Source organism: Branchiostoma belcheri, unplaced genomic scaffold (genome assembly GCF_001625305.1).
Source record: "Branchiostoma belcheri isolate BF01 breed outbred unplaced genomic scaffold, Haploidv18h27 scaffold42, whole genome shotgun sequence".
NCBI classification, from domain to species: Eukaryota; Metazoa; Chordata; class Leptocardii; order Amphioxiformes; family Branchiostomatidae; genus Branchiostoma; species Branchiostoma belcheri.
The window spans coordinates 2,490,539-2,509,838 of record NW_017804043.1 but is presented as its reverse complement, the minus strand read 5'-3'; the positions used below and the strand labels follow the sequence as shown (position 1 = coordinate 2,509,838).

Sequence of the window (19,300 nt, the reverse complement as noted above, 5' to 3'; positions counted from 1 at the left end):
ACCAACCAAATTCGTGACCCTAGCATGTCCAGAACATGAGATATCAAAACCGGAAGTTCAGCTGCAGTACCTAGGAAAGCCGCCAGGGGGCCCAAAATCTAATCATTTCTAGGTCTCATGAAGACCTACCCACCTACCAAGTTTCATTCCAATCCATCCACTGCTTCTTGAGTTATCTTGCTAAATTACACACACACACACACACAGACAAACGCTACTGAAAACATACCCTGGCGGCCCAAAATCTAATCATTTCTAGGTCTCATGAAGACCTACCCACCTACCAAGTTTCATTCCAATCCATCCACTGCTTCTTGAGTTATCTTGCTAAATTACACACACACACAGACAAACGCTACTGAAAACATAACCTTCTTGGCGAAGGTAATAAATAAAATGTTTCCATTGCATATTAGACATTTTAAGATTAACGTCCAGCAAATATAGAGTCTATTATAGACCATTTATTAGAATCAAATATACTTCCATATTTGTTAAGAAATTGATTTGTATATAGCCTCTAATTACTTTGGCACTAAACATTACAATGCAATAACATGTACAATATGCATGATAATCAAACTTTTCCACAACTTTGAATTCATATTTACGTCTGCATCGTAATTACTCTTATATTGCATACAATTCTCAGCCAGTCCTGTTTCCTTCTATGTAATACCAAATCTAAATTCTGACCAAACTAAATTCTCTACATGCATTTCATTAAAACCATTCTGAGTTACAGGATCATTTTGCTTAAAACATAATTATATTCCAGCCTCTTTTCTAGAAAAGGTATTTTGATATAGCTGGGTTAAAAGGAAAATACAATATTCCACATTTTATAAACAAAATTAAGGTACACAAAAGTGTTTCCACAAAATCATTCACACACTGTAAATAGGGTGACATAGAGCAATCAATTTCTTAGTATGCAACAACATTTAGACATATATTAGAGCATTGGTCAGTCAATAATGTTATGTACAAAACAGGTTAACAATACAAGGTCTACATGCATAGCATGCTATTTGAACATTTCATTTACAGTACCTCTGGTTGGTGTAAAATTAGTTAAAACAAATTTTAACCACTTGCAGTTTTTCAATAAGATATAGCGGGTAACATATAATTAAATTTGTTTTTCAGAGCAACTTTTTTCTACAACATAACAGCAAAATGGTCAGGACATCTATTCCTAAGAGCTACTGGCAGTTTCAGTTCAACTATATACATCAATCGGTAGTATTATTATAATGTTTTTACATCTTAATATTTGATAAATAATATATAGCAGCTGCATGTGTTAAATTGCTGTAATGCATGTCATATAGCACCAGTATCAAAAGAAGTTCCTTTAATAGCAAAAGGTTTTTCTGTGATAAAGAACTACCAGTGACTTTTTTTCAGATTTCTTAAAAGGTGCCAACTGAGAAAAGTTGTCAGTCTACTTTATAACTATATTTTACTGTCAGGAAATCAAAACAAAACAAGCTGAATTTTGTCTTCATTTTTCTACGTTATACCTAAGACATTACTCTTGTCAATGAGTATGAACCATGGAATGGATATTTTGTGGCCAATTTCTTTCTCAAGAAGCTTGACATCTACTGTTTTTCTAAGCAACAGTAGCCTCAACCAGGTCTTCCTATGGGGTTATGGATAGCAGATCCGATAGTAGAATTTGGCAAATTCACTTTAATCATATACATTTCTGTGTGAACAAATGAACTCAATGGTGGCCAAACACCCCTGGAAAATATCAACTAGCATTAGTTTAGCTGGTAGAGACTGATGCAGCAGGGCGATGTACCAAGAGCAGGCAGTTACTGTTTATCAGGCACAAATCTTTGGCAAATAATGAACATCATCCGTCCAGGTTTGTCGGGCACCTATCTCTGGGTGATGAGGGACAGCCTCCTGTACTGGCCACCGCCAATTTTCACGAGTTGCTCGTGCTTGCCCTCCTCGATTTTCCTCCCCTTGTTGATGACGACGATTTTGTCGGAGTCTTGGATGGTGGACAGTCGGTGAGCGATGACGATGCATGTCCGCCCTTGGCTGGCCCTGTCCAAAGCCTCTTGAACCACCTGAAGGAAATATATGGAAAAGAGCTTAACACATATGAAGCTGAATCGTTTAACTCAGGTACAGTCATAACTGCCCAACAAAACTACTCAGGGAACTGATGACACTGGTCTAATTATATGGACAGGTGGTCTCTGCAAACAAGATGCTCAATGCTTGCATCAATATGATCTAAGGGACCACCAAAAAGTGGTCACACTGGCCAAGTCAGGTCCTTATGTAGAGATACATGTAATCATTATGTACAAGATTGACCAAATGGCAAGAGAAGACAAGAATATCCCAAGGAGACATGGAAAAGAGCCACAATAGAAGGATAACTGGATAGAGGACTGAATAATAGTGTCAAAAACTCTTTTTACCAATTAAAAGTTACACCTGTGCAGCTCTTATTTTCTTTTAGCCTCTGAAAAATGTCAGATACATCTGTGCTTTACCTTCTCACTCTCGGTATCCAGCGCAGACGTAGCCTCGTCCAGCAGCAGGATCTTGGGTTTGCGGACGAGCGCCCGGGCGATGGCGATCCTCTGCTTCTGGCCTCCTGACAGCTGTGTACCCCTGTCTCCTACTCCTGTCTTATAACCCTGGGACAGACAGATATCAACATTCATCATCTACTCTTTCTGTGTCTACAGATAATGAAACATTCTGCAGTAACAATCAGTAAATAGCAAATTTCTTTAACCCATAGTTTAACGAGAGCTGACATTTTCAAGACCATCTGTTATAACCCTGGGAGAAACAGACAGCAACATTCATCATCTTCTCCAGTTGTAATTATTCTTAATCTTCAATTAATACAAATATGAAATAGAAGGAAGAAAAAAAATTCAACATTTGTGCCCCTGTTTCCTACTCCTGTGTTACAACCCTAGGACAGACAGACAGCAAGATTCATTATCTACTCTTTCTGTATCCACAGATAATGAAACATTCTGCAGTTTCTCAGAGAAACTAGACATTAACATTTATCATCTTCTCCAGTTGCAATCATTCTTAATCTTCAATTATTACAAATATGAAATAGAAGGAAGGAAAAAAATATTCAACATTTGTTGAGATATGTTTTGTGATATCTAGTAAACAACTACAATCTAAAGTCAAATACATGTTATGCTCTTTCAAAGAGTCTACACCCAAACAAACAGAAATGTCAAACTGCATACATTGTTTGATTTGAGATTACAAAAAGTATATATTATTTGGGAGAATTCATCCTTATATCAGGCAGATCTGAGATAATGTTACCGTGCTGGGAAAACATCACATCTACTTGAAGACTACACCTTATATAATGTCTTGTTTGGGAGAACTCCTACTTACATCAGGCAGAGCTGAGATGAAGTCGTGAGCGTTTGCTGACTTCGCTGCTGCCTCGATCTCCTCCTGGCTGACCTCGCGTGAGTTGTCGCCATACGCAATGTTTTCACCGATGGACATGTCGAAGAGGATCGGTTCCTGGGACACAATTTTTTTTTTATTTATTTATTTTTATTTGTTTATTAAAGAAATATTACATATAAATACATGTACATACAAAGAAAAAAACTGCTTAATGCGAATATCATAATACATAATGTGTGACATGTTACAAAGAATCATGTTCGTCTCGACTATTATCAATATGAAAATAATGTATTACAGAAATAAGGCTTCTTATACGATGATGCACTCTTAAAAATGGCATATTTTGCATATAATAAACATTGATTCAAGTGTCTATTTTCTTTCCTCCTTTTCAATTTTACCATACAATATATCCGTTTTCGTTAGTACAATATGTTCAGAAAAGGTGACAAACCTGGGACACGATGCCCAGCTGGGAGCGCAGCCATTTGATGTTCAGGGACCGCACATCCCGGTTGTCAATCAGCTGTGAAAGGTGTCAATCATAAATTCTTGATGTGATTACCAGGCCAGTTTTAGCAACACCAACCTAACACACAGCTAGACTATTAAGTTTATTCTGTTCAAACATGGTACTTTATTTTGTACAGTTTTTCCACAGTTGCTACCTAGAGCTTGACAACATAAGTTCTAGTGGGAGTTATACTAAAATTCCCAACCTCTTTTACCTAAATCCCTACTGAAGTAGTCTTTTGGCACCAAATTTGTATTAGTTGCAGGTAACGCGTTATATGTAGCAGGGAGTTAGGTTAATGATGAAGTTTCCTCTGTCCCATTTTGTTGTAATGCAGTACCAGTTAAGTTTTCTACTTTTTAAATAAATGAGAAGCATTTATAAGAAATAGGATGCAAGTGAAAAATAAACACAGCATTTCGAAGGACAGCAACCTACCACATTGCCATCTATGGGGTCGTAGAACCTCTCCAGTAGTGCCACACTGGTGCTCTTTCCACAGCCGCTGCTGCCGACTAACGCACACGTCTGTCCCGCCTCAATCTCTGTGTTCAGGCCATTCAGGATCCGAATGTCGGGTCGCGTCGGGTAGACGAAACGAACATCCTTGAAGGTGATGTTGCCAACCAGGTCACTCTGTGGACGAACAGAAAGAACTGATGTCAAGTTCTTCTCCATCTTTTGCTGTTTATTCATTTTTCACCGGCTGAGTATTAGAAGGTATCTATGAAATATTTTGAATGGATATGACTGCAACTGGGCATGCATGTACATGATGCTAAATGGCTGATTACAGACAGTGATCATTGGCTGCGGAAGTTCATGTCCTTGGTGCTGATTGGATCTTATACAGTAGGTTGTATTGTGATTGGCTCTTCATGTCCTTGGTGCTGATTGGCTGTTATACAGTACGTTGTATTGTACGTGATTGGCTGTTCATGTCCTTGGTGCTGATTGGCTGTTATACAGTAGGTTGTATTGTACGTGATTGGCTGTTCATGTCCTTGGTGCTGATTGGCTGTTATACAGTAGGTTGTATTGTACGTGATTGGCTGTTCATGTCCTTGGTGCTGATTGGCTGTTATACAGTAGGTTGTATTGTACGTGATTGGCTGTTCATGTCCTTGGTGCTGATTGATTCTTATACAGTAGGTTGCACTTCCATTAGCTGTTGTGGGTCATGTTATTAGTGCTGGTCAAATATCGAGTGTTGCATGAAATATTTTGACAGCCTCAACAACAACTTCAAAAATTAATGTTCCTTACATGAAAATAAAGCTTTAATCAAAGCCATTCCTGTTTTCTGTGGTGTGCTTATAACAAGCCAGTTGTCTTTCTTCAATTTGCTGTTTACCTACTTGCTGTAAAAAGGATATACTCCAGTCTGTCCCCAAATCTTCCCAAATCTGCTATTCTTTTCTGATGCCAAGCCTGTATTTAACTCACCGGTTTATCACCACCTTCATGTCCACTGTCTATCAGCGGTCTGCGATCCACAAGGTCAAATATTCTGGCGGCGGCCATCTTGGCCTTGGCGTAGTCGGGAGCGTAGGAGCTCGCTCTTCCCAGCGCAGTTCCGCTGAACACGATGGCGGAGAACACCCTGGGGTCATAGAATATTTCAAGGTCAAAGTGAGTCATAAAACCTGGAAGTTGTGATGATATAGAAAAGTAGCCTGGGTGCCATCCTCCGTAGTTTCTGCCTGCTCCCTAATGTCACTGGCTACCGCGTAGGGAGCCGGCAGAAACTACAGAGAATGGCACCCAGGCTAGTAGAAAAGATGGTAGGGAAAATAAATATACATAAAACCTTGCCTAGTGATGCACAATGCAGTGATTTGTGTTACAGACGTAAAATTTTACAGACCCAAGCGATTGCAGTAACTTTAAGTTTAATGATGGGTTAGGTTTATTTTATTACTACTGAAAATACGAAACAGAAAATACATGTATGTTCACGACGTCATGAGTTCAAAGTGAGAGGTTGGTCACTACGAAAACTGCAAATTTTTTCAACAGTTTTGAACAGAACAATTTGAGGTACAAATGTACTCCAAAAGACAGTTACTGTCTGCTGCTGTATCTTATTACCTGGATGTCTACCCTTCACCGACGTAATTTGAGGTACTGCTTACCTGAAGACTTCATAAAACTTCATGTCCTGTATGGTGATGAGCCAAGCTCCAAAGCTGAAGGCTGCTGCGTAGGCAAAGAACTGGATAGACTGGGAGAACCCGTAGGAGAAGCCAAAGATGTGAGCCTTTTTCTTCGACTCCCTACACAGAAACAAAGAAATCAAATGTCGCTTTCAAACCTCTTCAAAACTGTGTATGCATTGACAATAGCCCACATATGTACAGTCAATATTGCACAAGCTATAGAGTTGGTAAAATGCATAAGCCTCTTTCTTAGACTCCCTACACAGAAACATGGGTGGTGAAGGATAGATGGTTACATGTCAAAATGTGTAGTATTTCAGAAGAAAACTTACTTGTATGGTCCATACAGGGACTTGTTATAGTTTTCAGCAAACATAGGTTCCTTGGTCAGGGCTGCCACAGTCCGCACATTCTCAATGGCTTCTGTAGCAAGCTGAGCAGGGATGAAAAAAGGATATTAATGTCTGAAACCATCAAATTGTTTATTGACTTCAATGAAGGTAGAATTGTCCTTGGTGCTGAACACCCTCCACTACACTGTCCTTGGTACTGAACATCTTCCACTGCACTGTCATAAACAAGTAGTCCTGTCTTTGGTACTGAACACTTTTCACTACACAGTCCTTGGTGCTGAACATATTCCACTACACATTTATAAGAAGTAGACCTGCCCTTAGTACTGAACACCTTCCACTACACATTCATAAACAAGTAATGACCTGTCCTTGGTACTGAAAACCTTCCCTAAGACTTACATATTCGTAAGCAAGTAGAACTGTCCTTGGTACTGAACACTTTCCACTACACTGTCACAAGCACGTAGACCTGTCCTTGGTGCTGAACACCTTCCACTACCATGTCACAAGCAAGTAGACCTGTCCTTGGTACTGAACACCTTCTACTACACTGTCACAAGCAAGTAGACCTGTCCTTGGTGCTGAACACCTTCCACTACACTGCCCTTGGTGCTGAACACCTTCCACTACACATCCATATGCAAGTAGGCCTGTCCTTGTTATAGAACACATGCTACTACTCTGTTACAAGCAAGTAGACCTGTCCTTGGTGCTGAACACCTTCTACTACACTGCCCTTGGTGCTGAACACCTTCCACTACACATCCATATGCAAGTAGGCCTGTCCTTGACCTTGGTGCTGAACACAAAAACTAGATCACCTTGCCACACTCCTCGAGAGCCTCCTTGTCCCTGGCAGCATGACCCTGCAGGGCTCGCTGTGACATGGCGCCTGACAGGACCAGGAACGGCAGGAACCCGAGAACGACAAACGTCAGCTTCCACCCCGCAAGGAATGCGATGATGATGGAGATCCCCATCAACGATACCGACTCAACAATGGCACCAAGCTGGATACCTGTCGCCTGAAATATACAAAAATACAAGTAAGTACTGTAAATCTTAAAACTAGATAGATTTACTGAATAAAGCGACTCTTTTTACACAACCAAGTGTTTTATTTACCCAGCCAGCGATGTGAACCAGTCAGAATTGCCCTGAGGAAGGTGACAGAAATATCTCCTGAATAGTTTATTGCCTAGGTTGTGTAAAAAGAATCTCTTTATTCAGTGACTTACCATACTGATGAAAGTATTTACGGATAGACGATTTTACATTTTGTATGTTTACAGTGAACTCTTCACTGCAAATCATGACACCACGCATATGCTTTTTTTTTAATTCACCATGGAAACAATTCTACAGTACACTATACACTAGACTACTACAGAATTCTTTTGATTGTGAATTAAAAACATGTAAAAATCTTATCCTACCGCAAAATAAAACCAACAGAAAAGTCTGTGTGTGAGACAGAACTAATGCTAGCACCACTGCGTGGCCCAATGGCTATAGAAACAGAGATAGACTCTGCCCCATAAAGCGAGAAGTGTGGAAAGTGTGGAAAGTGAGGAAAATATTAAACTTTAACTAGTCTGAGGTAGAGTTAGAACTCACCCCTTGTACCATAGAGGCATCAGCTGCAAGCCTGGTAGTCAGTGCTCCTGTACTGTTCTTATGGTCATCAAACCAACCAATCTCCTACAAACAGAAAATAGCCAGAATAAAACCATGGCACATCACTAAAAAGCCAGATCTAATCTTAGCCCATGATTTTCATGTCTTATAGTTTTAGTAAGCGTAGCTTCAAAAAGATTTATGATCACTTTAGTCTAGCTTTAGAGTCACAAAGATTGTACAAATCTATTAATGAAACCCTGTCTATAATGGCCACTTGTCTACCTTGACTACTTTATTATTATTACAGTCACTGCAGTAGTTGCTATAGACAGATTTGCCTGTATAACAGATACAAGTACTGAAACATGTACAGACCTGTCTCAGCATTGTTGTGAATGCCAGCTGTCTCATCTTCTTGGTCAGGATTTCCCCAGACTTGGCAAACATATAGAACTGAAAGAATGGAAAAGAAATACACTTTGTTTGTTTGTTTTGCATGACCAGTAAACTGTCTTTAGGCATAACAATAAATAATTGCAGTTTTGTATAGTAAGTACAAGTTGCATGAGGCCAGATAGTAACAGTTGATGCACTGATGATGATGGTGATGACATCTACCAACATAGATGAACAACTTTCAAGATAAGTAAAGAAAGCTTGTACCTCTAAGATGTTGGAGAGAAGAGAGATGAATCCCAGTCCCAGGAACATCATAGCCAGGATCAGAATGGAGTCCAGAACATCACTGTTACCACCTGGTGCTGCAAAGGCCTGTGGGAATGGTAGACAAGGAGTTTGTATACATGATCCATTTGATAAATTTTAAAAGACAAAGCTGGAAAACTGTGATTACCTAATGGTTCTGAGTTTCTGTCAGTGGAGGGACAGTTTTGTTTAGACTGAAAGGAAAATGCTCAAGACATTTATATAAAGAAGTTGTGGTACTGATGTTCTCTGTATGACATATGGGATGATACTTTTGTCATCTTGCAGGTATTCTTACACAGGTGCATTCAGGACAACACGTATTGAGAGGATACAAAGAGAAATATTTTACATTTATATTTGGGTAACAAATGACAACCTTTTAATGTCATCCATACTGTTACTTGTGTTAGACAGATTTTGCAAATGAAAAATTTTGAGCCTTACAAGCAATGTATAGGACACTTTCATCCATTTAATGAATTCAATCAACCAGTCATTCACCTAATACCTACTTACATTTAGGATCTCTGAGAATAAAACAGCAAAGACAGGCTGGATGGCTCCGTTGATGAAGGCTCCAATCACACCGAACAGGATGTACGGCCACTCTGAGCGATTCATCTTAGCAATCCGACCAATGGAAGCTTCGTTTATGAATTCACCTTCCTCCTGCAATAGTAGAAAAAAAAGGAGCATTACAAGGCAGTTTGTAAAGAGGTAAAAAAGAAAAGATGGTATGAAACACTCTAGAATATGTAAGAAAACAGACTTGCAAGAATTCTTAGACTGCCAGGGAAAAAAGGGTCTTTCACTGCACGACATACTTTAACCACTTTTTCAGCACCAAGGAAAGCACCAAATTGAAAATTTTCTTGTTAGAAATAAAATTTCGTCATAAGAAACTTTATTTTGAAACCAAAGCTAGGTGTTCATGCTAGGTCCATAGTACTGAATGCAAGCATTGTGTGTAATGTTAAACATTTCTACAACACCGACAATCCTGCCAAAACTTACCACACTGTCAGTATCACTATTTGATTCCAGCTTAGAAGAGAACAAGGAATAGCAACAAAGACAGTTTTCAGTATTAACAAGCCAAGAAGAAAGTCTACATTCACAACAGTATTGCACACCTGTCATTTCAACCATCAAGCAAAGTAACATTTAGCAGGAGCGTTGCACCAAAGTACAGCTCAACCAGCCAAACAATACAGACATACATACAGAATTACAGTCTTTGTAATCGGTTTTAATAGAAAAAGATAGATAGAGTTTTTAACAAGACTTGGTCCAGTGTTTATAGGAAAAAGGAAGGACAAGTTGATTTTTTAAGTATGAAACTAACATCTGCATCAGTAATGCGCCAGGCATAGGTCAAAGTTCAGAGGTCACTACCACACAATCACAAAAAGTGTGACATAAGGTCAAAAGGCAAAGGTTATTCACATCACTCTCTGAGTCACTGCTGGAGTCGCCTGCAGCTGACGTTGCCGCTGACAACATGGACAGGGACCGCGCCCGCTCGGTCGCCATCCCCCGCATCGACCTTCGACCTGACGCAGAGCGGCGCAGGCTGCGACGAGACCGGGTCCTCGGCCTGAGGTGCTCCTCCTCTTCTGGAAACCAGTAAGAAGTAGTATCACTCACTCATCAATAATACAGTAACCAAAACATCCACAAGCTAAAAATGATCCTTAATAAAATGTACTTTACACTTCCAACATGGTAATAAGGAGCTGAAATTTTGTTACAACTTCCAACACAAGGTACAGATTGGACATTCATCATATTAGGACATTCTTAGACTTGTACCCATCTCTACCTATCTCTTCCTTTATTGGTACATGATAGGGCCCTATACATAAAGAATAGAGAGGGAGGTGAGATTCTAGTATACTTTGATGACCTGAAATCTTGCATGATAATACAAACTTTATCATAGTATTCAAGGCATGTTTGGTGAGAGCTCTGATCAGAGATTTAAACCCAAACTACATGTATGTAGTCCAGTGATCTACAATTCCTAACAGTATAGTAGATGGTGGATCTAATGAAGTTATTCTTCTCACCTTCATCAGTGTCATTGTCAACCTTCTTCATGGTTTGTGACATCACCAGGTGATAGTACACACCCTTCTTTGTCATCAGCTGATTGTGTGTGCCTGGGTTTGTCAGAAAAAGACAGTTGTTTGTCAGATAAAAAAGTCAAAGAAACAATGACTTCAGAACAATCTTTTTGTGTTCATAAAACTCAAGCATAAATGTTTTTCTCCCAATAATCCATCCTTTCTTCTTGGCTTGGCTTCCTTTCTGAAGATTTCAGGGGCCCTTCCCTCTCCTGCTGCACGCTCGCTGGTGGCTGACAAGGCTGATACGTGACAGACATACACAGCCACAGTGGCTGCAATACACAAATCTTACACACACATTTTATCCACCCCTAATACTTCCAAAACCTACAATAAACATTAAACCCAAAAGCCTTGTCTCTTCTGTCATCTCATTCTACATATCCTTGTTCCCTCCATCCACGCAAAACAGCAATGCCCCATAACTGTCTGTCATGTACCTACCCATTTCTACCACTTGTCCCTTCCTGAAGCCCATGATGACATCAGCGTTCCTAATGGTTGAGAGGCGATGAGCAATGACAATGGTGGTCCTGCCCTGGCGAGCCTGGAAGGCAACATCAACAGCTACAATTCATCTACGTCTTATGGGGACTATCACAAATTGCATCATGTGACTATTTCTTGCAGATTGTCAATTCCTCACTGATTTTGTCTTTTCTTGTCGCTAGCTTGCGGTACAAAGTAACTAACTTTTCCATATTTTAAGATTTCTCATAGGATCATTGTTAACTAAAACATAAACCAATTTCAGTCTGCCAGACATCTGGCAAATTTTTCTTTATTCCAACATTTAATCACAAGACGTGGTGATGGCACACTGAAGTTTTTTCAACCTATCTTTATGCCGCCACCATCATAGAGAACAACACAATACTTGAATTTTGACCTGAGTGAAGTGAGAACATTTGTTCTTAGAAGTAGTTCTTTTTCCTCTACCTTATCCAGGGCTTCCTGCACTGTTGCCTCACTCTCATAATACTCATTTTCACCTGAGCGAAGTGAGGAAATTTGTGTTAAGTTCTTAAAAGTACAAATGTAGTTCTTATTCCCCCTACCTTGTCCAGGGCTTCCTGCACCGTTGCCTCACTCTCGGTATCCAGAGCGGAGGTGGCCTCGTCCAACAGGAGGATCTTGGGATTGCGTACAAGCGCTCGAGCGATGGCGATCCTCTGCTTCTGTCCTCCTGACAGCTGGGCGCCGCGCTCCCCCACCAGGGTGTTGTATTTCTGGGGAAGTAAGATCAAGGATCAATTATAAAGTTACCAAAACCTAAAAATGATCCTTCATAAGATAAGCAAGTAAACCTGTCCTTGGTGCTGAACACCTTCCCCTGCACTGTCACAAGCAAGTAGACCTGTTCTTGGTACTGAAAACTTCCAACATGACAGCAAGGACTGTAAATGTTGTTTCATCTTCATACACAAGGTAGCTAGAGAATGAACCCAATTAATTTCTGCAAAAGTCTTGACTGCATTGAGTATGTGACTACCATTTACTGCATGCAGAAGACAGAATACAGTAACTTAAGTATTCCTAATAAATATGATCCTCTGTAAAATGCATTGTATTCTTTGCATCATAACAGAGTGACATTTTTTCGGAAAAAAGTAGGGAAAGGAGCCATATCCTTTTTATATAAACTTCAAGTCCGTTCTATGCAGCCTTCACTTTAACTGTGGTTTCAGCACCAGGGACAGTGCCAGATTGCAGTACTGTATCCTTCTGCTTGGAATCCTCACCTTTGGCAGTCTCTTGATGAAGTCGTGGGCATTGGCTTCCTTGGCAGATTTCTCCACCATGGACTGTTCTCTACATTACGTCACTTGAACTGTTGTTTCAGCACCAGGGACAGTGCCAGATGGCAGTACTGTATCATTCCTACCTTTGGCAGTCTCTTGATGAAGTCGTGGGCGTTGGCTTCCCTGGCAGCCTTCTTGGACATGGACTGTCTTCTATATCACCTCACTTTAACTGTGGTTTCAGCACCAGGGACAGTGCCAGATGGCAGTACTGTATCATTCCTACCTTTGTCAGTCTCTTGATGAAGTCGTGGGCGTTGGCTTCCTTGGCAGCCTTCTCGAACATGGACTGTTCTCTACATTACCTCACTTTAACTGTGGTTTCAGCACCAGGGACAGTGCCAGATGGCAGTACTGTATCATTCCTACCTTTGGCAGTCTCTTGATGAAGTTGTGGGTGTTGCCTTCCTTGGCAGCTTTCTCGATCATGAACTGTTCTCTACATTACCTCACTTTAACTGTTGTTTCAGCACCAGGGACAGTGCTAGTTTGCAGTACTGTATCATTCCTACCTTTGGCAGTCTCTTGATGAAGTCGTGGGTGTTGGCTTCCCTGGCATCTTGCTCGATTATTGACTGTTCTCTACATCACCTCACTTTAACTGTGGTTTCAGCACCAGGGATAGTGCCAGATTGCAGTACTGTATCCTTCTGCTTGGAATCCTCACCTTTGGCAGTCTCTTGATGAAGTCGTGGGCATTGGCTTCCTCGGGAGATTTCTCCATCATGGACTGTTCTCTACATCACTTCACTTTAACTGTTGTTTCAGCACCAGGGACAGTGCCAGATTTCAGTACTGTATCATTCCTACCTTTGGCAGTCTCTTGATGAAGTCGTGGGCGTTGGCTTCCCTGGCGGCTTTCTCGATCTCCTCCTGCGTGACCCCGGCCCGCCCGTAGGAGATATTCTCGGCGATGGTGGTGGCGAACAGAACCGGCTCCTGACTCACTACGCCGATGTTCTGCCGCAGCCACTGGATGTTGAGGGACCTGATGTCATGTCCGTCTAGGGTCACCTGTGAAACGAAAAGAAGAAATGGTCAGTCTAAGTTGCTTTTACTTTGCTGCTTGAAGTAAACTTGAAAACTTTTTCACTGTGGAATTGTCCCTACTTGTGATGGATAAAAATTTTGCCCAATCCATCATCTTTTACAGAAAAAAATCTGCAGGTGAAGTTATGGAAAGACCTGTCTTCAAACCAAGCTAATTCCTAACAGCAAAAAATGCCCCTCAAAATGCAGGAAATAGCATTTCAGAGAGTAAAAAAGAGAAAAAATTTCCAAATGTCCCTGGGGGAATATGCATGACCCCACTAGGATTGTTGCATGCCTTTGGTTCCGGACATGACGCTCTGTCAAACAAAATTGAGAGGATGAAAAGAGATTTCAGACTGGCTAGAACACTCTATGTAGCTACAAAGACTCACCATTCCCTTGCTGGGGTCGTAGAACCTCTGTATCAGCTGTACAGTGGTGCTCTTCCCACAACCACTGGACCCACACAGAGCTACAGTCTGGCCCTTTCTCACCTGAAGATTCAACCCATTCAAAACCTGGAAAAGAAAATACATGATTGTCATTGTTTTTCTCTTTGAAAATGTTGTTTTTTCTCTTTGAAAACAAGACAAACTTGTCAAACACAATGTTGGCACACAGTCTTTTGAAGTAAAAAGAAACAGGAAACTTTCTTTTCTGAGCTTTTTACTTGCACAACTATTTTAGAAAGTTTCAAAGTGCCACTCTATCAGTACAATTCAGTATGTAAGTGCCCTTACCTTGACATCAGGCCTGGCTGGGTAGTGGAAATGGACATTTTTGAACTCAAAGTTTCCTTCTGTGTGGTCGAGCTTCAGGCCTTCTGTGGAACTGCTGTCAATCAAAGGAACCTGTGGAAAGAGTAGTGTACCATGCTTATCTTTGATGGCTATGGGAGGAAGTTTGACAATGTATAATATCCAGTTGACACCTCTGTTGACAAGTCACACAATCTCAGCGGCTATATATAGATGCATGGCAGAATGTTATCTGCCATAAATAAATCAGACAGACACATTTTTAAATTTATTTACTTAATAATATGTTTTGAAGTTGTCACAATCATTTTGATGTCAAACAAAATCTTTACAACATTTTCCTCAGCTTATATCTGAATGGTAAATAAAACATATCAAATGTGTCACTCATGATCATGAACCTACCCTGTCAATCATCTCAAAGATGCCCTTGGCCACGCCCCTTCCTGTGTTGACTGTCTCCAGGTTTGGCATGGCTTCTCCAAACACGATGGCACTGATCAACACTCCCATGAACACCTGGGGAAGAAAAATACACATTTATTAAGTTTCTACTTGGTTTTCACTTAAAATTTATCAGTTATAGAAAAAAGTATAACATGTACTTTGGAAATTATGACATTGATATTCAATGACATTGTGTGAGTGCTGTTATGATTGTATTACTATAACTCATATACAGTATAAGTAAATCCAATGTTATATTAACAGAAAATGTACACAACAAATTTCAACTCTTGATTCCTGGCAATCTGTACTAGACACAGTATCCTTTTGAAACATACTTAAAATAATAACACGACTTTCCTCACTCCTCTCAGGTGTATTAATGGGTACTTCTGTTGTTGGTAGTAATCATAATGAAATGTTGAACTTTATTCAAACACAAAGATTAAACAGAGATCAAATTTTCAACCACCACTGTCGCCTTCATCAGGATAATGAATGACCAATCAATTCAAACCTCTGTTCTTCTTACCGTGATCAAGCCGCCGACTGTGAAGCCCTCGTTAGCGACCAGGACGGAGCCGTAGTAGAAGGCCAGCGCGTAGGAGGCAAACACGATGAGCCAGATGTACCCCAGCCCGACACCGGTGATGATGCCTTTCCTGATCCCTGCCTTCTCCGCATCACCCAAGTTTGCAAAGTACCTGGAAATAATACAAACTTAGGTTCACTGTGTGTGTGTAATGCTAAAGTAAGAAACATGAAATCCACAGCGAAGAAGAGAGGACGGCCCAGAAACAGTCAGAGAAGAGATACCGAGAAGGAAAACAGGAGAGTAGCAAACTGCTGGGAGGAACTAAGAAAGACAGCCCAGAGGCGGGTGAAGTGGAAAGCCATTGTTGGTGGCCTATAGCCTATGTTCTGGTAGGAGCAAAGGGCCAAAGTAAGTAAGTAAGTTATTTCACTGTATGAGATGGAGAGACAACCAGTAGTTCAACACCTGGCAAGAACTGTAAGACTAAGAAAAGACTGGAGTCAGTCAAGGGAGGGGTTCCTCCATACGAGTGATAACACCCTGAAATGATGATGATTTCACAACAACTGTACGAGCCACAAAGTATGACATATAACAAACCACATTAAAGTTAGCCCTCCTTTCGGCCTTCGATTCGCAACCTTCGATTGAGCCTTCGATTCGAATGGTAGGCACTATTTCGGATACGTCTCAGGCGCGGAAGCATTCTACTGTCCCACATATGCAAATGAGCACGCATACAGTATGTAAATAGACATTCCACGTACGTATGTCAAACCAAACCACAACCTTTCAGACTCTGTATTCATTTGATTAAATAATCGTCTAATTTTCAACAGCCAAATGAGTCTTTATAACCTTTAAGTGGTTAATACTATCGAATTAAATTAATTAAATCAACGCACATGGATTTATCTTCACGTCAAAGATTCAAGAATGCCGTCGAGAAGCGCACCCAACATGTTTCAATCCGACGCCTTCTTGCAAAGTATCGAAATAATTTTTAATAACGGAAAATCTTTTACAAATCTTTGAAAGGTTCAAACTATAAGATTCAACTAATAAAACTAACACACATTTTGTAGTTTTGACGCTATGACGTCATGGATTCAACCATACAGATTCGTAGGGCCAGAATCCCTGTTTATATGATGATACATGTATTCAACTACTCGTAGCTAATTAACGAAATAATTTTAAGTTTTCAAATCATTTTAAGCAATCTTTTAGAGGTCCATACCACCAACTAAAACTGATAAAACTAACGCACATTGCGCCGTTTTGACGCTATGGCGTCATGGATTCAACCATACAGATTTGTAGGGCCTGAATCCCTGTTTATATAATGATATTCAACTACTCGTACCGAATTAACGAAATAATTTTTAGTTTTCAAATCACTTTTAACAATCTTTTAGAGGTTCATACCACTAAATAAAACTAATACAACTAACGCACATTGCGTCGTTTTTGACGTCATGACGTCATAGATTAACTATACGGATTTTTCGAGAATAACAACACTAGTGGATGCATAGACATTGAACGCCATGTTGCAAAGTCAAGGAATAATTTATAAGAACCAAATGTCTTTTTAAACAGTCTCAAAAGGTCCACACCACAAGATTCGACAAATAAACAAACGCACATTGCGTCGTTTTGACGTCATGACGTCTTAGATTCAACCATACAGATTTGTAGGACAAAATTTCCTGTTTGTATGATATTCAACTACTCGTACCTAATTTACGAAATAATTTTTAGTTCTCAAATCATTTAACGATCTTTTAGTTGTTCATACCATCAAATAAACTGATAAAACTAACGCACATTGCCTCGTTTTGACGTCATGATGTCATTGATTCAACCATACGGATGTCTAGGGCCTGAATCCCTATTTATAATGATATTCAACTACTCGTAGCTAATTAACGAAATAATTTTTAGTTCTCAAATCAATTTTAACAATCTTTTAAAGGTCCATACCATCAAATAAAACTGATACAACTAACGCACATTGCGTCGTTTTGACGCTATGACGTCATGGATTCAACCATACAGATTTCTAGGGCCAGAATCCCTGTTTATATGATGATACATGTATTCAACTACTCGTACCTAATTAACGAAATAATTTTAAGTTTTCAAATCATTTTAAGCAATCTTTAAGAGGTCCATACCACCAACTAAAACTGATAAAACTAACGCACATTGCGTCGTTTTGACGCTATGACGTCATGGATTCAACCATACAGATTTGTAGGGCCTGAATCCCTGTTTATATAATGATTTTCAACTACTCGTACCGAATTAACGAAATAATTTTTAGTTTTCAAATCACTTTTAACAATCTTTTAGAGGTCCATACCACTAAATAAAACTGATAAAACTAACGCACATTGCGTCGTTTGGACGCTATGACGTCATGGATTCAACCATACAGATTTCTAGGGCCTGAATCCCTGTTTATATAATGATTGTCAACTACTCGTACCGAATCAACGAAATAATTTTTAGTTTTCAAATCACTTTTAACAATCTTTTAGAGGTCCATACCATCAAATAGAACTGATGAAACTAACGCACATTGCGTCGTTTGGACGCTATGACGTCATGGATTCAACCATACAGATTTGTAGGGCCTTAATCCCTGTATATATAATGATATTCAACTACTCGTACCGAATTAACGAAATAATTTTTGGTTCTCAAATCACTTTTAACAATATTTAAGAGGTTCATACCACTAAATAAAACTGATACAACTAACGCACATTGCGTTGTTTTGACGTCATGTCATACCGTCATGTCATGTCATGTCATGCAGAACCGCAACCGCGGTCTATTTAATTATATTTGACGCGTTGTAGCAAAGTAACGAAATAATTTTAAGTATTCAAGTGGTTTTTAACAATCTTTTAGAGGTCCATACCATCAAAGAAAACTAATAAAACTAACGCACATTGTGTCGTTTTGACGTCATGACGTTATAGATCCAACAATATAGATTTGCAGGACCGCATTCGAATTGTATTTAATAATACTAGTATATTATAATTGGTTTATTTGCTTGTATCAACATATTTACAACATATCTCGCAGCCTTGACATACAGGGCTGAATTTTGATCAAGTTGTTTATAATATAAGTTATTAATAGTAGGGAAATACAAATTGAAATCATATCGGAATCTACATATTAATATATCACTTTGGTACTGGTATTTACAATCTTACAATCGCACAAACTGTGAATCACTTAAATTTTAACATATTAGTCGTAATAAATAATTAAATAAATCATCATGGTAAATCAATTCCTGTGTCACAATAAAGTAGTGGTCAGTGGATCTTGTGGTGCTATTACATATTTGTGCTGTTTAGGAGGGATACCATGTAAGGGATTGGGCTTTTTTTGTATCTGTCAGTCCTAGTTGTGATTGTGTCTATGAGTTGAGATGTTCTCGTATGTCTGCCGCTAACCTCGCCACGGAGAGGTGGGAGCCAGTTTCTGAATTTCACAGATTTTAGTATTTAACGCCTTGTAGCAAAGTAACGATATGATGTTTAGTAATCAAATAACTTTTAACAAGTCTTAAGTTATCTACACTATCCGATTCAACAAATAAAACTAACGCACATTGCGAAGTTTCGACGTCATGACGTCATAGATCCAACAATACAGATTTGCAGGACCGCATTCGAATTGTATTTAATAATACTAGTATTTAACGCCTTGTAGCAAAGTAACGAAATTAATTTTTAGTAATCAAATAACCTTTAACAAGTCTTAAGTTATCTACACT

At 39.5% G+C, this 19,300-nt stretch overlaps 1 protein-coding gene across 1 annotated transcript in view; it reads right to left on the bottom strand.

Moving 5' to 3' along the window:
- Nucleotides 1–1,805: 1,805 nt before the first annotated feature.
- LOC109478079 (multidrug resistance protein 1-like) overlaps nt 1,806–19,300 on the bottom strand; it is a 31,751-nt gene continuing 14,256 nt past the window's right edge. The window contains exons 9-30 of the mRNA XM_019779547.1: nt 15,493–15,664; nt 14,919–15,032; nt 14,496–14,606; nt 14,148–14,273; nt 13,534–13,737; nt 11,980–12,150; nt 11,366–11,468; nt 10,862–10,954; nt 10,239–10,408; nt 9,309–9,461; nt 8,748–8,855; nt 8,460–8,537; nt 8,082–8,165; nt 7,286–7,489; nt 6,441–6,541; nt 6,085–6,225; nt 5,396–5,552; nt 4,388–4,585; nt 3,890–3,961; nt 3,412–3,546; nt 2,526–2,672; nt 1,806–2,090 (exon numbers count right to left, since the gene is read on the bottom strand). Coding sequence (XP_019635106.1) covers nt 1,893–2,090; nt 2,526–2,672; nt 3,412–3,546; nt 3,890–3,961; nt 4,388–4,585; nt 5,396–5,552; nt 6,085–6,225; nt 6,441–6,541; nt 7,286–7,489; nt 8,082–8,165; nt 8,460–8,537; nt 8,748–8,855; nt 9,309–9,461; nt 10,239–10,408; nt 10,862–10,954; nt 11,366–11,468; nt 11,980–12,150; nt 13,534–13,737; nt 14,148–14,273; nt 14,496–14,606; nt 14,919–15,032; nt 15,493–15,664 — 3,040 coding nt within the window. The 3' untranslated portion in view covers nt 1,806–1,892. The remainder of the gene's footprint in view (nt 2,091–2,525; nt 2,673–3,411; nt 3,547–3,889; nt 3,962–4,387; nt 4,586–5,395; nt 5,553–6,084; nt 6,226–6,440; nt 6,542–7,285; nt 7,490–8,081; nt 8,166–8,459; nt 8,538–8,747; nt 8,856–9,308; nt 9,462–10,238; nt 10,409–10,861; nt 10,955–11,365; nt 11,469–11,979; nt 12,151–13,533; nt 13,738–14,147; nt 14,274–14,495; nt 14,607–14,918; nt 15,033–15,492; nt 15,665–19,300) is intronic.